At 42.7% G+C, this 14,448-nt stretch overlaps 1 protein-coding gene across 2 annotated transcripts in view; it reads right to left on the bottom strand.

The window, feature by feature from the left end:
- The window catches only part of SLC39A4 (solute carrier family 39 member 4), an 87,065-nt gene that overhangs the window by 41,362 nt on the left and 31,255 nt on the right, over positions 1 to 14,448 (bottom strand). For both annotated transcript variants that reach the window (XM_033934929.1, XM_033934928.1), the window contains exons 3-6: positions 13,580 to 13,784; positions 12,995 to 13,251; positions 12,610 to 12,784; positions 10,680 to 10,852 (exon numbers count right to left, since the gene is read on the bottom strand). In XM_033934929.1, coding sequence (XP_033790820.1) covers positions 10,680 to 10,852; positions 12,610 to 12,784; positions 12,995 to 13,251; positions 13,580 to 13,784 — 810 coding nt within the window. The remainder of the gene's footprint in view (positions 1 to 10,679; positions 10,853 to 12,609; positions 12,785 to 12,994; positions 13,252 to 13,579; positions 13,785 to 14,448) is intronic.

Genomic DNA, 14,448 nt, shown 5'->3' with positions numbered 1-14,448 from the left:
GCCAGGGTTTTCTTGGCCAAAATACCAGTGAAACAATGTTCTGAGAATCAGTGATGGAGAAGTGAAGTACTCTTGATTTGTTGGGGTTGAACAATAGGTGGTTTTCTTCCAGCCATTGGGGAATTTTACTGAACCTCGATTCATTTCTTTGATGTCATTGGTGTTTTGGGGATCAAATGAGTGTAGTAGCTGAATGCCATCTGCATACACAAAGGACGTGAAGCCAATGGATTATGCCAAGGTGAGGCGAGGTGCCATAAATATGTTAAAGAAGGAAAATGCTAATATCGAGCCCTGAAGAACTCCACATGGCAGGGTATATTTGGAATGTTGATTGTTAAAATGGATGGTATAGCAGTGATCACATAAGTAAGACGCAAACCACTGTAGGGCGGTGTCTGGATACCAATGTGTCTGATGCTGTGATCTATAGAGTCGAATGCTGCTTTGAGGCCAAGAGAGATAAACATGGATTTATGTTGATTAATGTAATAAAGTATAGTTGTAGTAAGTCCAAGAAGATGTTTCTGTAGTGATGTTCTTAAAAGCCTGTCTGATTTGGATGGAGTGTTTTTGTCTTTTCAAGAAAATCCGATAAAAGATTGGATGTATGTTTTTCTGCTCGTTGTGTAGAATCTAAGGTTAGTTACTGGGTAGTAATTGTTGCAAGTTGTTTTTGGCTTATTGAAATCTTTTAATTTGGGAAAAATAGTGGTCTCTTTCCAAGTGGGAGGGATAGTACCTTCTGTAAGGCTGTTTGATGTCATAATATGAAGATAAGTACCTAAGACTGAGGTGGGAATTGGGTCATTAAATGTTGTTGAAGACTTTGTGGAGGATATAAGTGAGGACATTTCTGTTAAAGAAGGTGTGTTGAAATAGGATAGTGTGCTTGATAGAGATGTATAGTATTTTATGGTGTATTTGAAATGGGTTCAGTAGTTGCAGGGATGAGAGGAAATTTTGTGAATATTCCTGTTATTTTGGTTATGAACATTTTTACTAGATCTTCTGCTGAGAGAAGAGTTGAATGGCCGCTGCATGGCGATGTTGAAGTTAATGTTTTGAGTACTGAGTACAGTTTGGAGGTATTTTTGGCTGTTGAAATTTGTTTGGCGTAATAGTTTTTTTTGAATGTTTGAATAACAGATTTATAGTGTCTTGCTGTAGCCTTGGTTGGCGTATTGAAAGATATTAATTAAAAAAAAAAAAAAAATTTTCCATGGAAAGAAAAATGGCAAAACTAGAGGGCATGAATTGAGATTGCGGGGTGGCAGACTTAGGAGTAATGTTAGGAAATTATTTTTCACAGAGAGGGTGGTGGAGAGGAAAATGGTAACGGAATACAAAAAAGCTTGGGACGAGCTGAGGATCTCTAAGTAGAAAATGAATGGTATAAAACAAACTAAGGCCGGTACTGGGCAATCCTGCAAGGTCTGTGTCCATATATGGTGATTTGGTTTAGGATGAGCTGGGGAAGGCTTTGATAGAAGCTCCAGTGACAGGATGGTTAGGATAGGCTGGAGTGAGCTTCAATGGTAAATCAAGCAGTAAGAACCTAAAGACAGTACTGGGTTGACTTCTATGGCCTATTGCCCAGAAATATTAAGAACATAAGAATTGCCACTGCTGGGTCAGACCGGTGGTCCATCATGCCCAGCAGTCCGCTCATGCGGCGGCCCTCTGGTCAAAGACCCTAACTGAGACTAGCCCTACCTGCGTATGTTCTGATTCAGCATAAACTTGTCTAACTTTGTCTTGAATCCCTGGAGGGTGTTTTCCCCTATGACAAACTCCGGAAGAGCGTTCCAATTTTCTACCACTCTCTGGGTGAAAAAGAACTTCCTTACGTTTGTACGGAATCTATCCCCTTTCAATTTTAGAAGTGCCTTCTCGTGTTCCCTACCTTGGAGAGGGTGAACAACCTGTCCTTATCTACCAAGTCTATTCCCTTCAGTACCCTGAATGTTTCAATCATGTCCCCTCGCAATCTCCTCTGTCCGAGGGAGAAGAAGCCCAGTTTCTCTAATTTTTCGCTATACAGCAACTCCTCCAGTTCCTTAACCATCTTAGTCACTCTTCTCTGGACCCTTTCAAGTAGTACCGTGTCCTTCTTCATGTACGGCGACCAGTGCTGGACGCAGTACTCCAGGTGAGGGTGCACCATAGCCCGGTACAACGGCATGATAACCTTCTCCGATCTGTTTGTGATCCCCTTCTTTATCTTTCCTAGCATTCTGTTTGCCCTTTCGGGTGACTATTAGGCAGACTGGATGGTCTTTATCTGGACTTCAGTAAGGCTTTTGATAGCATCCCACACCGCAGGTTGTTGAGCAAGATGACATCGATGCGATTAGGAGAAACATTAATTGCATGGGTCAATGACTGGCTAAGCGGTAGACTCCAGAGGGTAGTGGTTAACGGTGCCCTCTCAAATACATCGGAGGTGATCAGTGGAGTGCCGCTGGGCTCGGTCTTGGGACCAATCCTTTTCAACATATTCATAAGAGACCTGACTCAGGAGCTTCAAGGTAAAATAACATTACAGTGGTGCCTCACACAACGAACTTAATTCGTTCCAGGAGCAAGTTTGTTATGCGAAAAGTTCGTTATGTGAAACGCGTTAAGCGCAGTGACTAACGACTGCCTGCAGTGTCTGCGTGGAAGGATGCAATACGCGGAATGCGCGGAAGGCAGCGATCGTGGAAGCTCGGGCGACTTCGTTGTGTGAAACGAAGTTCGTTGTATGAATCATGACATGAGGTTCGTTGTGTGCAGCGTTCGCTGTGCGAGGCGTTCTTTATGCGAGGCACCACTGTATTTGCCGATGACGCCAAACTATGCAACATAGTAGGTAACAGCACTTGGCCCGACAGTATGACGCAGGACCTACTCTTGTTGGAACATTGGTCCTCGACTTGGCAGCTAGGCTTCAATGCTAAAAAATGTAAGGTCATGCACCTTGGCAGCAGAAATCCATGCAGAACTTACATTCTAAATGGTGAGACCTTAGCTAGGACTAAAGCAGAACATGACTTAGGAGTGATCATTAGTGAAGACATGAAAACTGCCAATCAAGTGGAGAAAGCTTCATCCAAGGCTAGACAAATGATGGGTTGTATCTGTAGAAGTTTCATCAGCCGGAAGCCCGAAGTCATAATGCCTTTGTACAGATCCATGGTGAGACCTCATCTGGAATATTGTGTACAATTCTGGAGGCCGCATTATCAAAAAGATGTGCTGAGAATTGAGTCGGTTCAACGAATGGCCATCAGGATGGTCTCGGGGCTCAAGAATCTCCCATATGAGAAAAGACTGAATAAATTGCAGCTATACTCACTCGAGGAATGTAGAGAGAGGGGGGACATGATTGAGACGTTTAAATATATCACGGGCCGTATCGAGGTGGAAGACGATATCTTCCTTCTTAAAGGACCCTCGACCACAAGAGGGCATCCGCTGAAAATCAGGGGAGGGCAATTTCATGGTGACACCAAGAAGTATTTCTTCACCGAAAGGGTGGTCGATCATTTGAATGAACTTCCACTGCAGGTGATTAAGGCCAGCAGCGTGGAAGACTTTAAGAAAAAATGGAATACGCATGTGGGATCTCTAGCTGGGTGAAGTTATGAGGGTGGGCAGACTTGATGGGCTGTGGCCCTTTTCTGCCGTCATTTTCTATGTTTCTACTATGTATTGTTGCGATGCCAGCAACATTCTAGAGAGCGAAGTTGATGTTTAGAGGAGATATACCATAAATCTGGTCCATGCCATGATTCGGATTTACTAACTAAAGAAGGGCAGGTAGGAATTTTGGGAGAAATTTCATCAAGAAGGGATTGTAATGTCATTTCTCATTTTTGTGTTTGTTTGGTTAATATCAAATTCAAGAAAGTCAGTAAGAGCTAGGTGAGTATGAATAGTGGATGGGGTTAGTTTTCTGAGATCTCTAGTGGTTATTTTATTTTGGTATTTTTAAGAGTGCTTTGGAGGATGGGAGACCTAAAGTAGAATTAAGGAGTGATCAGGCCAAGGAAGGGTGGAGGTGGTGGGAGTGATTATGAAGGGCTGTAGGTGAGAGGGCGCCAGGATCATATCCAGCGTATGTTCCCCCACATGTGGGTGGGACTGGAGAGGAAAGGTGATTGAGATTTGTCTGTAAGATGATAATTAAGAAAGTCTGGTGAGAGGGTTGTTGGTGTTGTCGAAATGTATGTAGAAATCTTTAGGATTGAGTTGTCAGTGGAAACTATATAGTCATTGATTGTGGACTGTAGTTGTAATAGGGATGCAGTTGTAGATGGTGGGGGATGGTAAAAGAAGAAAATCTAATGACAGAGAAGTAAGAAGGTGAATGGACAGTACCTCAAGGTGGGGGGTTGAAACAGTGGTAAGGAGCTGGATCACGTTGGTGTATAATGGCTGTGCCACCTCCTTGCTGTCTTTTCGGAAGGTAGGAAGGTGTAGCCAGATAGGGGGGCAGACCTGCTGAAGATATGCCTGCTCTCAATCAGCGAGCCAGGTTTTGGTGATGTAGAGGGCATTTAAGTTGTGTATCTTGATTAGGTCTCTAATCAGGTGGTATTTGTTGCGAATAGAGCATGTATTTATAAGACCAATAGAAGGAGGTGAATACGGTGGGCTGGTTGATCTTTGAATTTGGTAAAGGTAATAGTGGAATTTGAATGAGATATCTTATCTGGGAAAGTAGTTTGGTTGATCTTATGGAAAAGATGAGAGATTTCCAGCTTCCCAAGATGACAAAAAAGGCTGACAAAAAAGAGGATTCTAATAGTTATTGTTGGGATAATAGTGAATGGTTAGTATTAGTGATTAGTGTGAGGAAGAGGGTTCTGTTCATGATTATTAGGATGATAGTGAAAGGTTAGTGATTGGTGTTAGTAAACAGTAGGTGATGGGCTGGGTCAAGAACTGGTTGAGTGGAAGGCGACAGAGGGTAGTGATCAATAGAGATCGCTCTGAGGAAAGGGATGTTACCAGTGGTGTGCCTCAAGGTTCTGTTCTTGGGTCTGTTCTTTTTAACATTTTTATAATTGATATTGCTAAACTCAATCATATACCCCATTCAACCCACCCTAAGACTTCAGGTAGTGATGATAGACAGATGTTGTACCATGCAACCACAAATCAACAAAACAATACAGAAATCATTCGTGGTCATGTGAAACTTAAGGCTAATCCGAAAGTTCTTCGACAGAAAACAATTCCAGCTCATGGTCCAATCCCTAGTCCTAGGACTTCTAGACTACTGCAACATCCTCTATCTCCCCTTCCCCGCAGTCATGATAAAACAACTACAAACTGTACAAAACACAGCTCTGAGACTGATCTATTCACTGAAGAAATACGATCACATCATTGCCACATACCTCGACTCACATTGGCTCCCAATACAAGCAAGAATATTATTCAAATTCTAGTGTCTACTATTTAAAGCCATAAATGGAGACAGCCCAGCCTACTTAAACAACGGCCTTATCCAAACTACCACAACCAGGCAAAGGAGAACCCAGATGCCATTCATGCACCCTCTAATCAGAGGAGTTAAATGCAAAAAAATGTACGATGGCCTACTGGCCATGCAGACAGCGAAACTAGACCACCAACTCTCCAATCTACTGATCATGACACCAGACTACAAAACTTTCAGAAAAGAAATAAAAACCCTGCTATTCAAGAAATCCATCAAGACAAACTAACTCTGCAGGAAGCATTTCAATCCCCCAAAGTAACCCACTCAACTCTGTAACTCTTCTGGAAATGTCCAGATAACCTCATATGTAATCCGCCTTGAACCGCAAGATAATGGCAGAATTAAAGTCACTAATGTAATGTAATATAAGGTTGTTGGGTAAGATTTGCCTCTTTGCGGATGATACCAAAATCTGCAATAGAGTAGACACGCCAGATGGCGAAGCTTGAAGAACGGTCTGAAATTTGGCAGGAATGTGAGTTGATGAATGTGGTCATGTTTCTTCAGTGAGTAGACGAGTTTCAGAGCTGTATTCTGAATTGTCTGTAGTTGTTTAATCATTATTGCGGGCAGGGGAAGTAGAGGATGTTGCAGTAGTTTAGGATACTTAGGATTAGAGATTGTACTAGGAGCTGAAATTGTGTTTTATCGAAGAATTTTCGGACTTGTCTAAGGTTTCTCATTACTGCGAAAGATTTCTGTATTGTTTTGTTTATTTGTGGTTGCATGGTGCGCGGGTGAGGTGCTGCCGCCATCTTGGATTCCTCTGCCCAAATTCCAGTTTAATTACATAAGAACATAAGATTTGCTGCTGCTGGGTCAGACCAGTAGGCTATCGTGCCCAGCAGTTCGCTCACGCAGCGGCCCTTAGGTCAAAGACCAGTGCCCTATTTAAGTCTAGCCTTACCTGTGTATGTTACATTACATTACATTAGTGACTTCTATTCCACCAGTACCTTGCAGTTCTAGGCGGATTACAAAAGAAGATAACTGGACATTTCCAGGAAAATTACAATTTAGGGTGCTGTTTACATGATTGAGTCTTTGAAGGGAAAATTACAAGAGTGGTAGAGATTTTGAAGGAAAATTTACAAGAGAGGGGATAGACAAGGGGATGTGTTCCAGTAGGAACTTATTCAACTTTTTCTTGAATCCTTGAAGGGTGCTTTCCCTTATAACATCCTCCAGAAGAGCATTCCAGATTTCTACCACTCTCTGGGTAAAGAAGAACTTCCTTACATTTGTACAGAATCTTTTCCCTTATAACTTTAGCAAGTGCCCTCTCGTTCTCTTCACCTTTGAGAAGGTAAACAATCTCTCTTTCTCTACTAAATCAATTCCCTTCAATGTCTTGAATGTTTCAATCATTTCCCCTTTCAGACTTCTCTTTTCAAGGGAGAAGAGGCCCAGTTTCTCTAGCTTCTCATTGTACGGCAACTCCCCCAGCCCCTTAACCATTTTTGTTGCTATTTTCTGGACCCTTTTGAGTAGTACTATGTCCTTTTTCATGTACGGCAACCAGTGCTGGACACAGTATTCCAGGTGGGGGCATACCATGGCCCATTACAGTGGCATGATAACCTTCTCAGATCTGTTTGTGATCCCCTTCTTAATCATTCCTAGAATTCTGTTTGCCCTTTTCACCACAGCAATGCATTGCAAGGACGGTTTCATTGACTTGTCTACAAGTACTCCCGAGTCTCTTTCCTGGGGGCTCTCCCCAAGTATAGCAATGGACATCTTGTATTCATGCATATGATTTTTGCTACAAACATGCATCACCTTGCACTTGTCCACATTGAACCTCATTTGCCATTTCGCGGCCCATTCCACGAGTGTATTTATGTCTCTTTGTAGGTCTTCGCAATTCTTCTGTGTCCTCACTACTCTGAATAACTTTGTATCATCCGCAAATTTAATCACCTCACTCATCGTGCCAATTTCCAGGTCGTTTATAAATATGTTGAAGAGCACAGGCCCGAGCACTGAACCCTGTGGCACTCCACTTGTGATGCTTTTCCAGTTCGAGTATTGTCCATTTACCCCCGCTCTCTGTTTCCTATCAGCCAACCTGTTTTTAATCCACATGAGTATATCACCCTCGATTCCATGGCTCACAATTTTTCGAAGTAGATGTTCATGCAGAACCTTGTTGAATGCCTTCTGAAAATCTAGAAATACAATGTCGACTGGGTCACCCTTGTCTATCTGCCCATTTACTCCTTAAAGTAGTGCAGTAAGTTTATCAAGCAAGATCTTCCTTTGCTGAAGCCGTGCTGGCTGGTCCTCATCAGTATGTGTCCGTCAAGGTGATCGGTGATGCGGTCCTTTATCAGCGCTTCTACCATATTTCCCGGTACCGAAGTCAGACTCACTGGTCTGTAATTTCCCGATCTCCCCTCAAACCTTTCTTGAAGATCGGTGTAACATTCGCTACTTTCCAGTCTTTCAGAATCTTTCCTGATTTGATCAACAGATTGGCTATTAGTTGGAGCAGTTCAACTATAACCTCTTTCAATTCCTTGATTACCCTTGGGTGGATGCCGTCCGGTCCCGGGGATTTATCATTTTTAAGCATATCAATCCGTCTTCATACCTCCTCTAGACTGACCATCGTCCCTGTCAGTTTTCCGCCTTCATTTCCTGTGTATAACCTGTCGGCTTCTGGTATATTCACTATATCCTCTTCGCTAAATACAGACGCAAAAAATGTGTTCAGTTTGTCAGCGATGGTTTTGTCTTCCTTTAGTACTCCCTTCATTCCATGGTCATCCAACAGCCCCACTGCTTTCTTTGTAGGTCGTTTCCCCTTAATATATCAAAAGAACGACTTAAAATCCAGGTGTTAAACAACTTAATTTGAACATTGAAGGAGCTCTAAATGTTCCGAATCTTTTAGAATCAACTGTATCTGAAGCATCAGAAAGAATGACGTTACTAGTCTCTAGTCTTTGAACAAGACGTAAATGCAATTTTTCGCTTATACTTTCGATCTTCACAGCTGATGTTTTATGGTAAAAAAGTTTATATACCCTGATGTGGCTAGACAGACACAGGCCGTAGGAAATTGTTATAATGAGACCTGAAATAATGTCTTTGGGAGGTATATTTCTTCTAGCCTACCCCTGTAAATGCCTAATTAAATATCTAGGGGTTAAATATGTGTTTTATTCTCCTGAACAGCTCCGAGTTTCTTGGATTTTAAGAAGTTGGCCATAGAGAATGTTTAGTCTAGCAATTGTGAATAGTAGTTAGTTAATGGGATTCTTTGCGGTTAAGCTTTTTCTTGATTAATTATTTGAATATAAGTTTCTCTTCACTTATTTGTAATTCCTCTTTCACTGATTGAGGTCTAAGGAGCTTTTGAATATTTTCTTTTGTAAAGATTTCCTTAGTTTAAATTCATGCTGTATTACTGTGACAGTTAATTATTGTATTTAATTTGAAAATTGATGAATAAAGGGAACCCCCCCCCCCAAAAAAAAACTGGAATTTGTTGCCGGAAAATGTGGTGAAAAAGGTTTGGATGTTTTCCTAAAAAGAGAAGTCCGTAGGCCATTATTGAGATGGTTTGGGGAAATCCACTGCTTATTCCTAGGATAAGAAGTATAAAATCTGTTTTACTACTTGGGATCTGGGTTGGCCACTGTTGGAAACAGAATACTGGACTTGATAGACCTTTGGTCTGTCCCAGTATAGCAATTTTTATGTTCTTATCCAGTTAGTGATTGTTGGGATGATGGTGAAAGGTTGGTACTAATGATGTGTGAGGAGGATAAGGGTTCTATCAGTGATTATTAGGATGATGAGGAAGAGGTTCTCTTAGTGATTGCTGGAGTGATGGTGAAGGGTTAGTATTAGTGAGTTATGTGAAGATGAAGTCTATTGAACACGTAATATTAATGAATATGTGGTAAGGAATAGTATAAGATGTAGTAATAAGTACTGAAGTCTTCCTCTTTGAATTGGAGGATTATTCTTTTTAGGGGCTGGATATTGTGACCAGCCAGAGATTCTCCCTGCTCAGGTCCCAGGTAGGACAGAGAAAAAAGTAGAAGAAAAGAAATCCTGGAGAGGAATTGGGAAGGGACAGGTAGTTCCTGAACATAATAATAACACTGTCCACCGGGGGAGCCCAAGAGGCCCTTGGAACACTGCCAGGGCTGACAAAGCAGGGCGTTTCCCCAAGGTACTTAAACCTGTGTGTAAGAACAGAGAGGGAAGCCAGCTGGGGAGGAGGTTTAATCCTTTCCTCCCTAAAAAGTCTTCTCAGCCAAGCAGGAGCGATGGCCCCGTTCCAATGGAGGTGCTAGAGGAAGGTCAGGTTGAGGATCCTGTGTTCCCTGAAGAGCTGCCTATGGAATTGGAGGAAGGCTGTTCAGAATTTGCTCCTCAAGTCACTGAAGCAATGCAGGTGGACTTTGCCTCCATTTCCAAACAGTGAGTGTGATTTTGGATGCTGGACTGTTAGAGAATATTTTCTTTTTTTGTTCTTGCTATTTTTCAAGCTTGGGGAGTGATTATTGGGGAGAGGTTTTGCTGTTATCCTGGGTGGGAATTGTGAGAGTCAAACTAATGACTGTTTGTTTGCAAAACCTATCACTCCCTGTTTTTTTTTCCTGGCAATATATGAAACTAGCCAGAGGCTTGTAGAAACTGTGGCACTTCTGGGAGGTGAAGATAAATGCCTAAGACTGTATTGTTGCTTTGTTTTTTTGTTTGATTTTGAAAATTGCCTGCTTTAGTAGCAGTCTGGGTTTGGATTGAGGTGGACTACAAACCCTGGGCACAGCTGAAGTGTCCTCAGTTCTGAAGACAAAGCAAAGACTGGTTTGTATGCTGGCTTTGTACTATGTGAGTTGTTTCTCATTGTTGATGCAGCTGTTTGAACATTCTGACCAATGTAGCAGTCGTCTAGAGAAAACTACTTACCTGAATTCAGGAAGAATAAATATGACTATGTTTTTGAAGAAATAGATGATATTGACTTTGTGTTGTTCTTGATTCCATCTTGGAATCCAGTCCTGCAGGGTGGCTCCTTTCCGGGCCACACGTCTGGGTGCTATTGGTGAAAGGTTCCATTGTAATAGTTATACAGGATTGTTCTGCATTACAGTGGGCCACAATATACATGTAGTTTTCTCCCCCCCCCCACCCTCCCTTGCTAGAGTGCTGATAAATGTACCTGTGGAATAAGATGAAGGAAGGCATCTCCTGTCAGGGATCCAACCGCCATGCTAACGAACAGCTGTATTACGTACTGGTAGACACTGGTGCAGGAGGTACAGAGGAGTATGACTATCCCAAACACAGCCATGATACAGATTATAAATGTGGCAATGCTTCCATAGATGTACTCTGTTTGGGAGACAGAAGCACGTAAATTAATTTCAAAAATTTCTCTCTGTACTATATATAAGATGTACTTTGCTCAGTAGACTGCAGTGAAGCCCTTGCTGAAACCTGTCTTAGCAAATGTACCTTGAAAGGGAGGAAAAGAGGAACAGAGATTGGAGGTAAGACAAAAACAAGGAAGGAGGTATAACCCCTGGCCTCATATGGTACCCTCTGGCTGATTAAAGTTCCTCAGAGCAATATAAGTTGCACACCTTACATACAAAAATGTAAAATTACATATAATAGACAAGTCGAATCAGCGACAAACATTTTCTGTTGGGACACAAGGCTTTTGAGGCAGATTTTACAGCTGAAACACCATTCATGTTGCTTCAAGTCCTAGTAGACATAATTATGTAATTTGTGGACACCACTGGTGGTTTGCTTTGTTCTCCAACTCTAATGTTTTTGTATTCTTGACTGGTTTCTCTGTTTGGTTCTTGTTTTTAAAAAATGGCTCTACACACAAACATTCCCTCTGGTTCTCCCCAGAACTATGAATCCTTATGTGTAAAGGATATTAAATTGAAATAAAAATAGCAGAAATCTCCCTCAGATGAAGAAAGACTTAACTGGAAGAAACAATAGCCAAAAAAACAATCCCTTCTGGAAATCACATCCTAGTCCCGAGACCAGGAAGTGACATCAGAAGGGAGCTGAAGACGGCACAAGCAGCAAGTGGAAGATACTGTTTGTGCAAGAGAACATTCAAAGAGGTATGCGGGGTGGAGGGGTGCTGGCTCTGGTGCCCCCCACAAAATCAGCATCTGGGATGGTCCATCCCCCCTCACTATGCCACTGAACTAGGGGTAGTTAACTGCATGTCATGTGTACAGCGCTGTGTACGTCTAGTAGCACCATAAAAATGATCAGTAGTAGTAAACTGCTTATGTTTAACTAATGGTGGATCTATTGAGCCTGGAGGCAGAGAGGATTATTACATTACATTAGTGATTTTTTATCCGCCATTACCTTGCGGTTCAGAGGCTGAGGGAGATGTTTAGGCTGGAATTTAGAGTTGTTTAAGCTGCAAGTTAGAGATGAATGGGGGTATATAGCCTGGAGATGAAGGGGAGTATGCAGGTTAGAGATAGATATGGAGGGTTGAAGTAGGACTTTGAAATGGAGATGGCTTTGCAGGCTGGAGGTAGAAGGGAGTGTAGAGACTGAAGGAGTTAGCAGGCTGGAGGTGGAGGGGAGTGGGTTGGAGATGAAAGGGGCTTTGTAGGCTGAAGGTGGAGGGGAGTGGGTTGGAGATAAAAGGGGCTTTATAGGCTGGAGGTGGAGGGGAGTGGGTTGGAGATGAAAGGGGCTTTGTAGGCTGAAGGTGGAGGGGAGTGGGTTGGAGATGAAAGGGGCTTTGTAGGCTGGAGGTGGAGGGGAGTGGGTTGGAGATGAAAGGGGCTTTGTAGGCTAGAGGTGGAGGGGAGTGGGTTGGAGATGAAAGGGGCTTTGTAAGCTGAAGGTGGAGGGGAGTGGGTTGGAGATAAAAGGGGCTTTATAGGCTGGAGGTGGAGGAGAGTGGGTTGGAGATGAAGGGCTTTGTAGGCTGGAGGTGGAGGGGAGTGGGTTGGAGATGAAAGAGGATTTACAGTCTTGAGGTGGTAATGAACGTGCAGGGTGGCGTTAAAAGGGTGAAAGTCAGAGGTGAAAAGGGGTTTGCAGGCTAGAAGAGAGAGAGAGAGAGAGAGATGGTTTGACAGTGAGGTGAAACTCACTTTCTGCAGTAGTCAGTTTCCTTTCAGAGTCAGGATTCGAATGAGTTGCCCTGCAGGCAGTGCTCAGCTGCTGCTGGATCAAGGCTGGACTTAGTTGCGTGAAGTCAGAAGCCGAGATCCCCATCTCTGGACTAATCCCATAAATCTCCAGGATATCTGCCGGACTAAAACAGGTCTGTAACAGAAGACACAGAAAATCCATCAAGAAAGTTCTGATTTTGGAGAAAAGATGCCTTCTGAGTCCAAATGATCACAGATACCTGCCTCACATAGGAAAAACTCTGTTCCCTCACTAGTCCTTGTAACCTCTTTAGGTAACACTCACTGGTATCCTGAAGCTGCCTCTCACTAGCATAAAGCGGGTTGGGCTATTTTCATGACTTACCGTATCCCAGCTGGTGGTATGTGTCTCTCTCTCAGAGGCACTGTGCTTCCAGAGTCTATGAGATACTGCGTGTTCTCCATGCTCTGTGTGTGACTCATCATGTGTGTCTCCATGTTCTGGATGTAATTCTTCATGTGCCTCTCCGTGCTCTGGGTGTGAGCCTCCGTGTGGATCCCCATGCTCTGCATGTGACTCTCCATGATCTTCATGGTTACCATTTGTTCCCACTTTCAGTACTTCCATTATTTTGCCAAGCTCTGTAGCAAAGCACAAGTGACCCAAAATGATCGTCATCCAATATTAAGATCCTGCCAATTGTTTGCAGCACAGACTGTTGACTGTCACAGGCAAGATGGCAGCCTTGATGGACCTTTGGTCTGACTCAAAGATAGCTATTTATGTTCTTATGCAAAAGAATACAGAGAGGAAGCAACTGTGCTGGGGTATTTTCTGCAATGAAAAACAGCATTCTGGGTATATGGGACAGGGTCTGGGAAGGCAGTGAGGGAGGAGCTGGGATATTGTTCTGGGCTTACAGAGCATGGACTGGATGAGCAGAGAATTGGCAGTACAGCTAATACTTACCCTGCAGAGTCAAGTTCTGTGATTCATTTCCGTATTTCTGGAAAATGAATTCCAGGAAAAATGATGGTGATGGTACACTATGGAGACACCGTCCCTCCAGCACACGGTAGATAATGACACCAAACACCTGTTTCAGTGCATCATGGGTAATGTTGGACGAGTCTAGATCTGTATCTTCCATTATCCCATGGACGTCACTGCAGAGCTGGGGAAAAAGATCTCCTAATTTCAATTATAAGGAACTAATGAGAAACCCTTCAACCCATCACCAAATTATAGAAACATACAAACTGGCAGCTCACACCATCTATAAATCCAGTCCTAGGTATAACCTTCAGATTCCAGATATTATAACCAACTCCCAGCCCCCCTCCTCCCCCACTGCCTCACTCCCCACAAAGCTAAGAATATTCTGTGCTTATCCCAGGCTTTACCCCTCATTCCCCCCCCAGCTAAGGAACCTCAGGCTTTACCCCAAGTTTCTCAAGTTTATTAAAAATTTGATATAAAGTTTAAAACTATTAACATGTCATTAACATGTCATTAATACCTAGGGTAATTACAAGACAAATCGAGACATAAGGAGAGGAGGGTGGAACTACAATTATTTATAGGAGAGAGGTGAAAGGGAGGCTATGCTCTTCCTTAGTTATCTATAAGTTGCGGGAGGTGCATCCTTGAACATAAAGGTTTTTAAGTTCATTTTGAATTTATCAACGTTTTCCTCTTCTCTTAAATGAGCAGGAGGGAATTCCAGTGTTCAGGCACAAAAGAGGTGTCTGATTTAAGGAATATGTAAAAGATTTTGAGGGTTTGATCTTAACATTCTAGTGGAACTGTAAGGAATAATCAGTGGGTGGATGAAGGGA

Source organism: Geotrypetes seraphini, chromosome 2, assembly GCF_902459505.1.
Source record: "Geotrypetes seraphini chromosome 2, aGeoSer1.1, whole genome shotgun sequence".
In the NCBI taxonomy this organism is placed as follows: Eukaryota; Metazoa; Chordata; class Amphibia; order Gymnophiona; family Dermophiidae; genus Geotrypetes; species Geotrypetes seraphini.
This window is presented reverse-complemented; position numbering and strand designations above follow the sequence as displayed.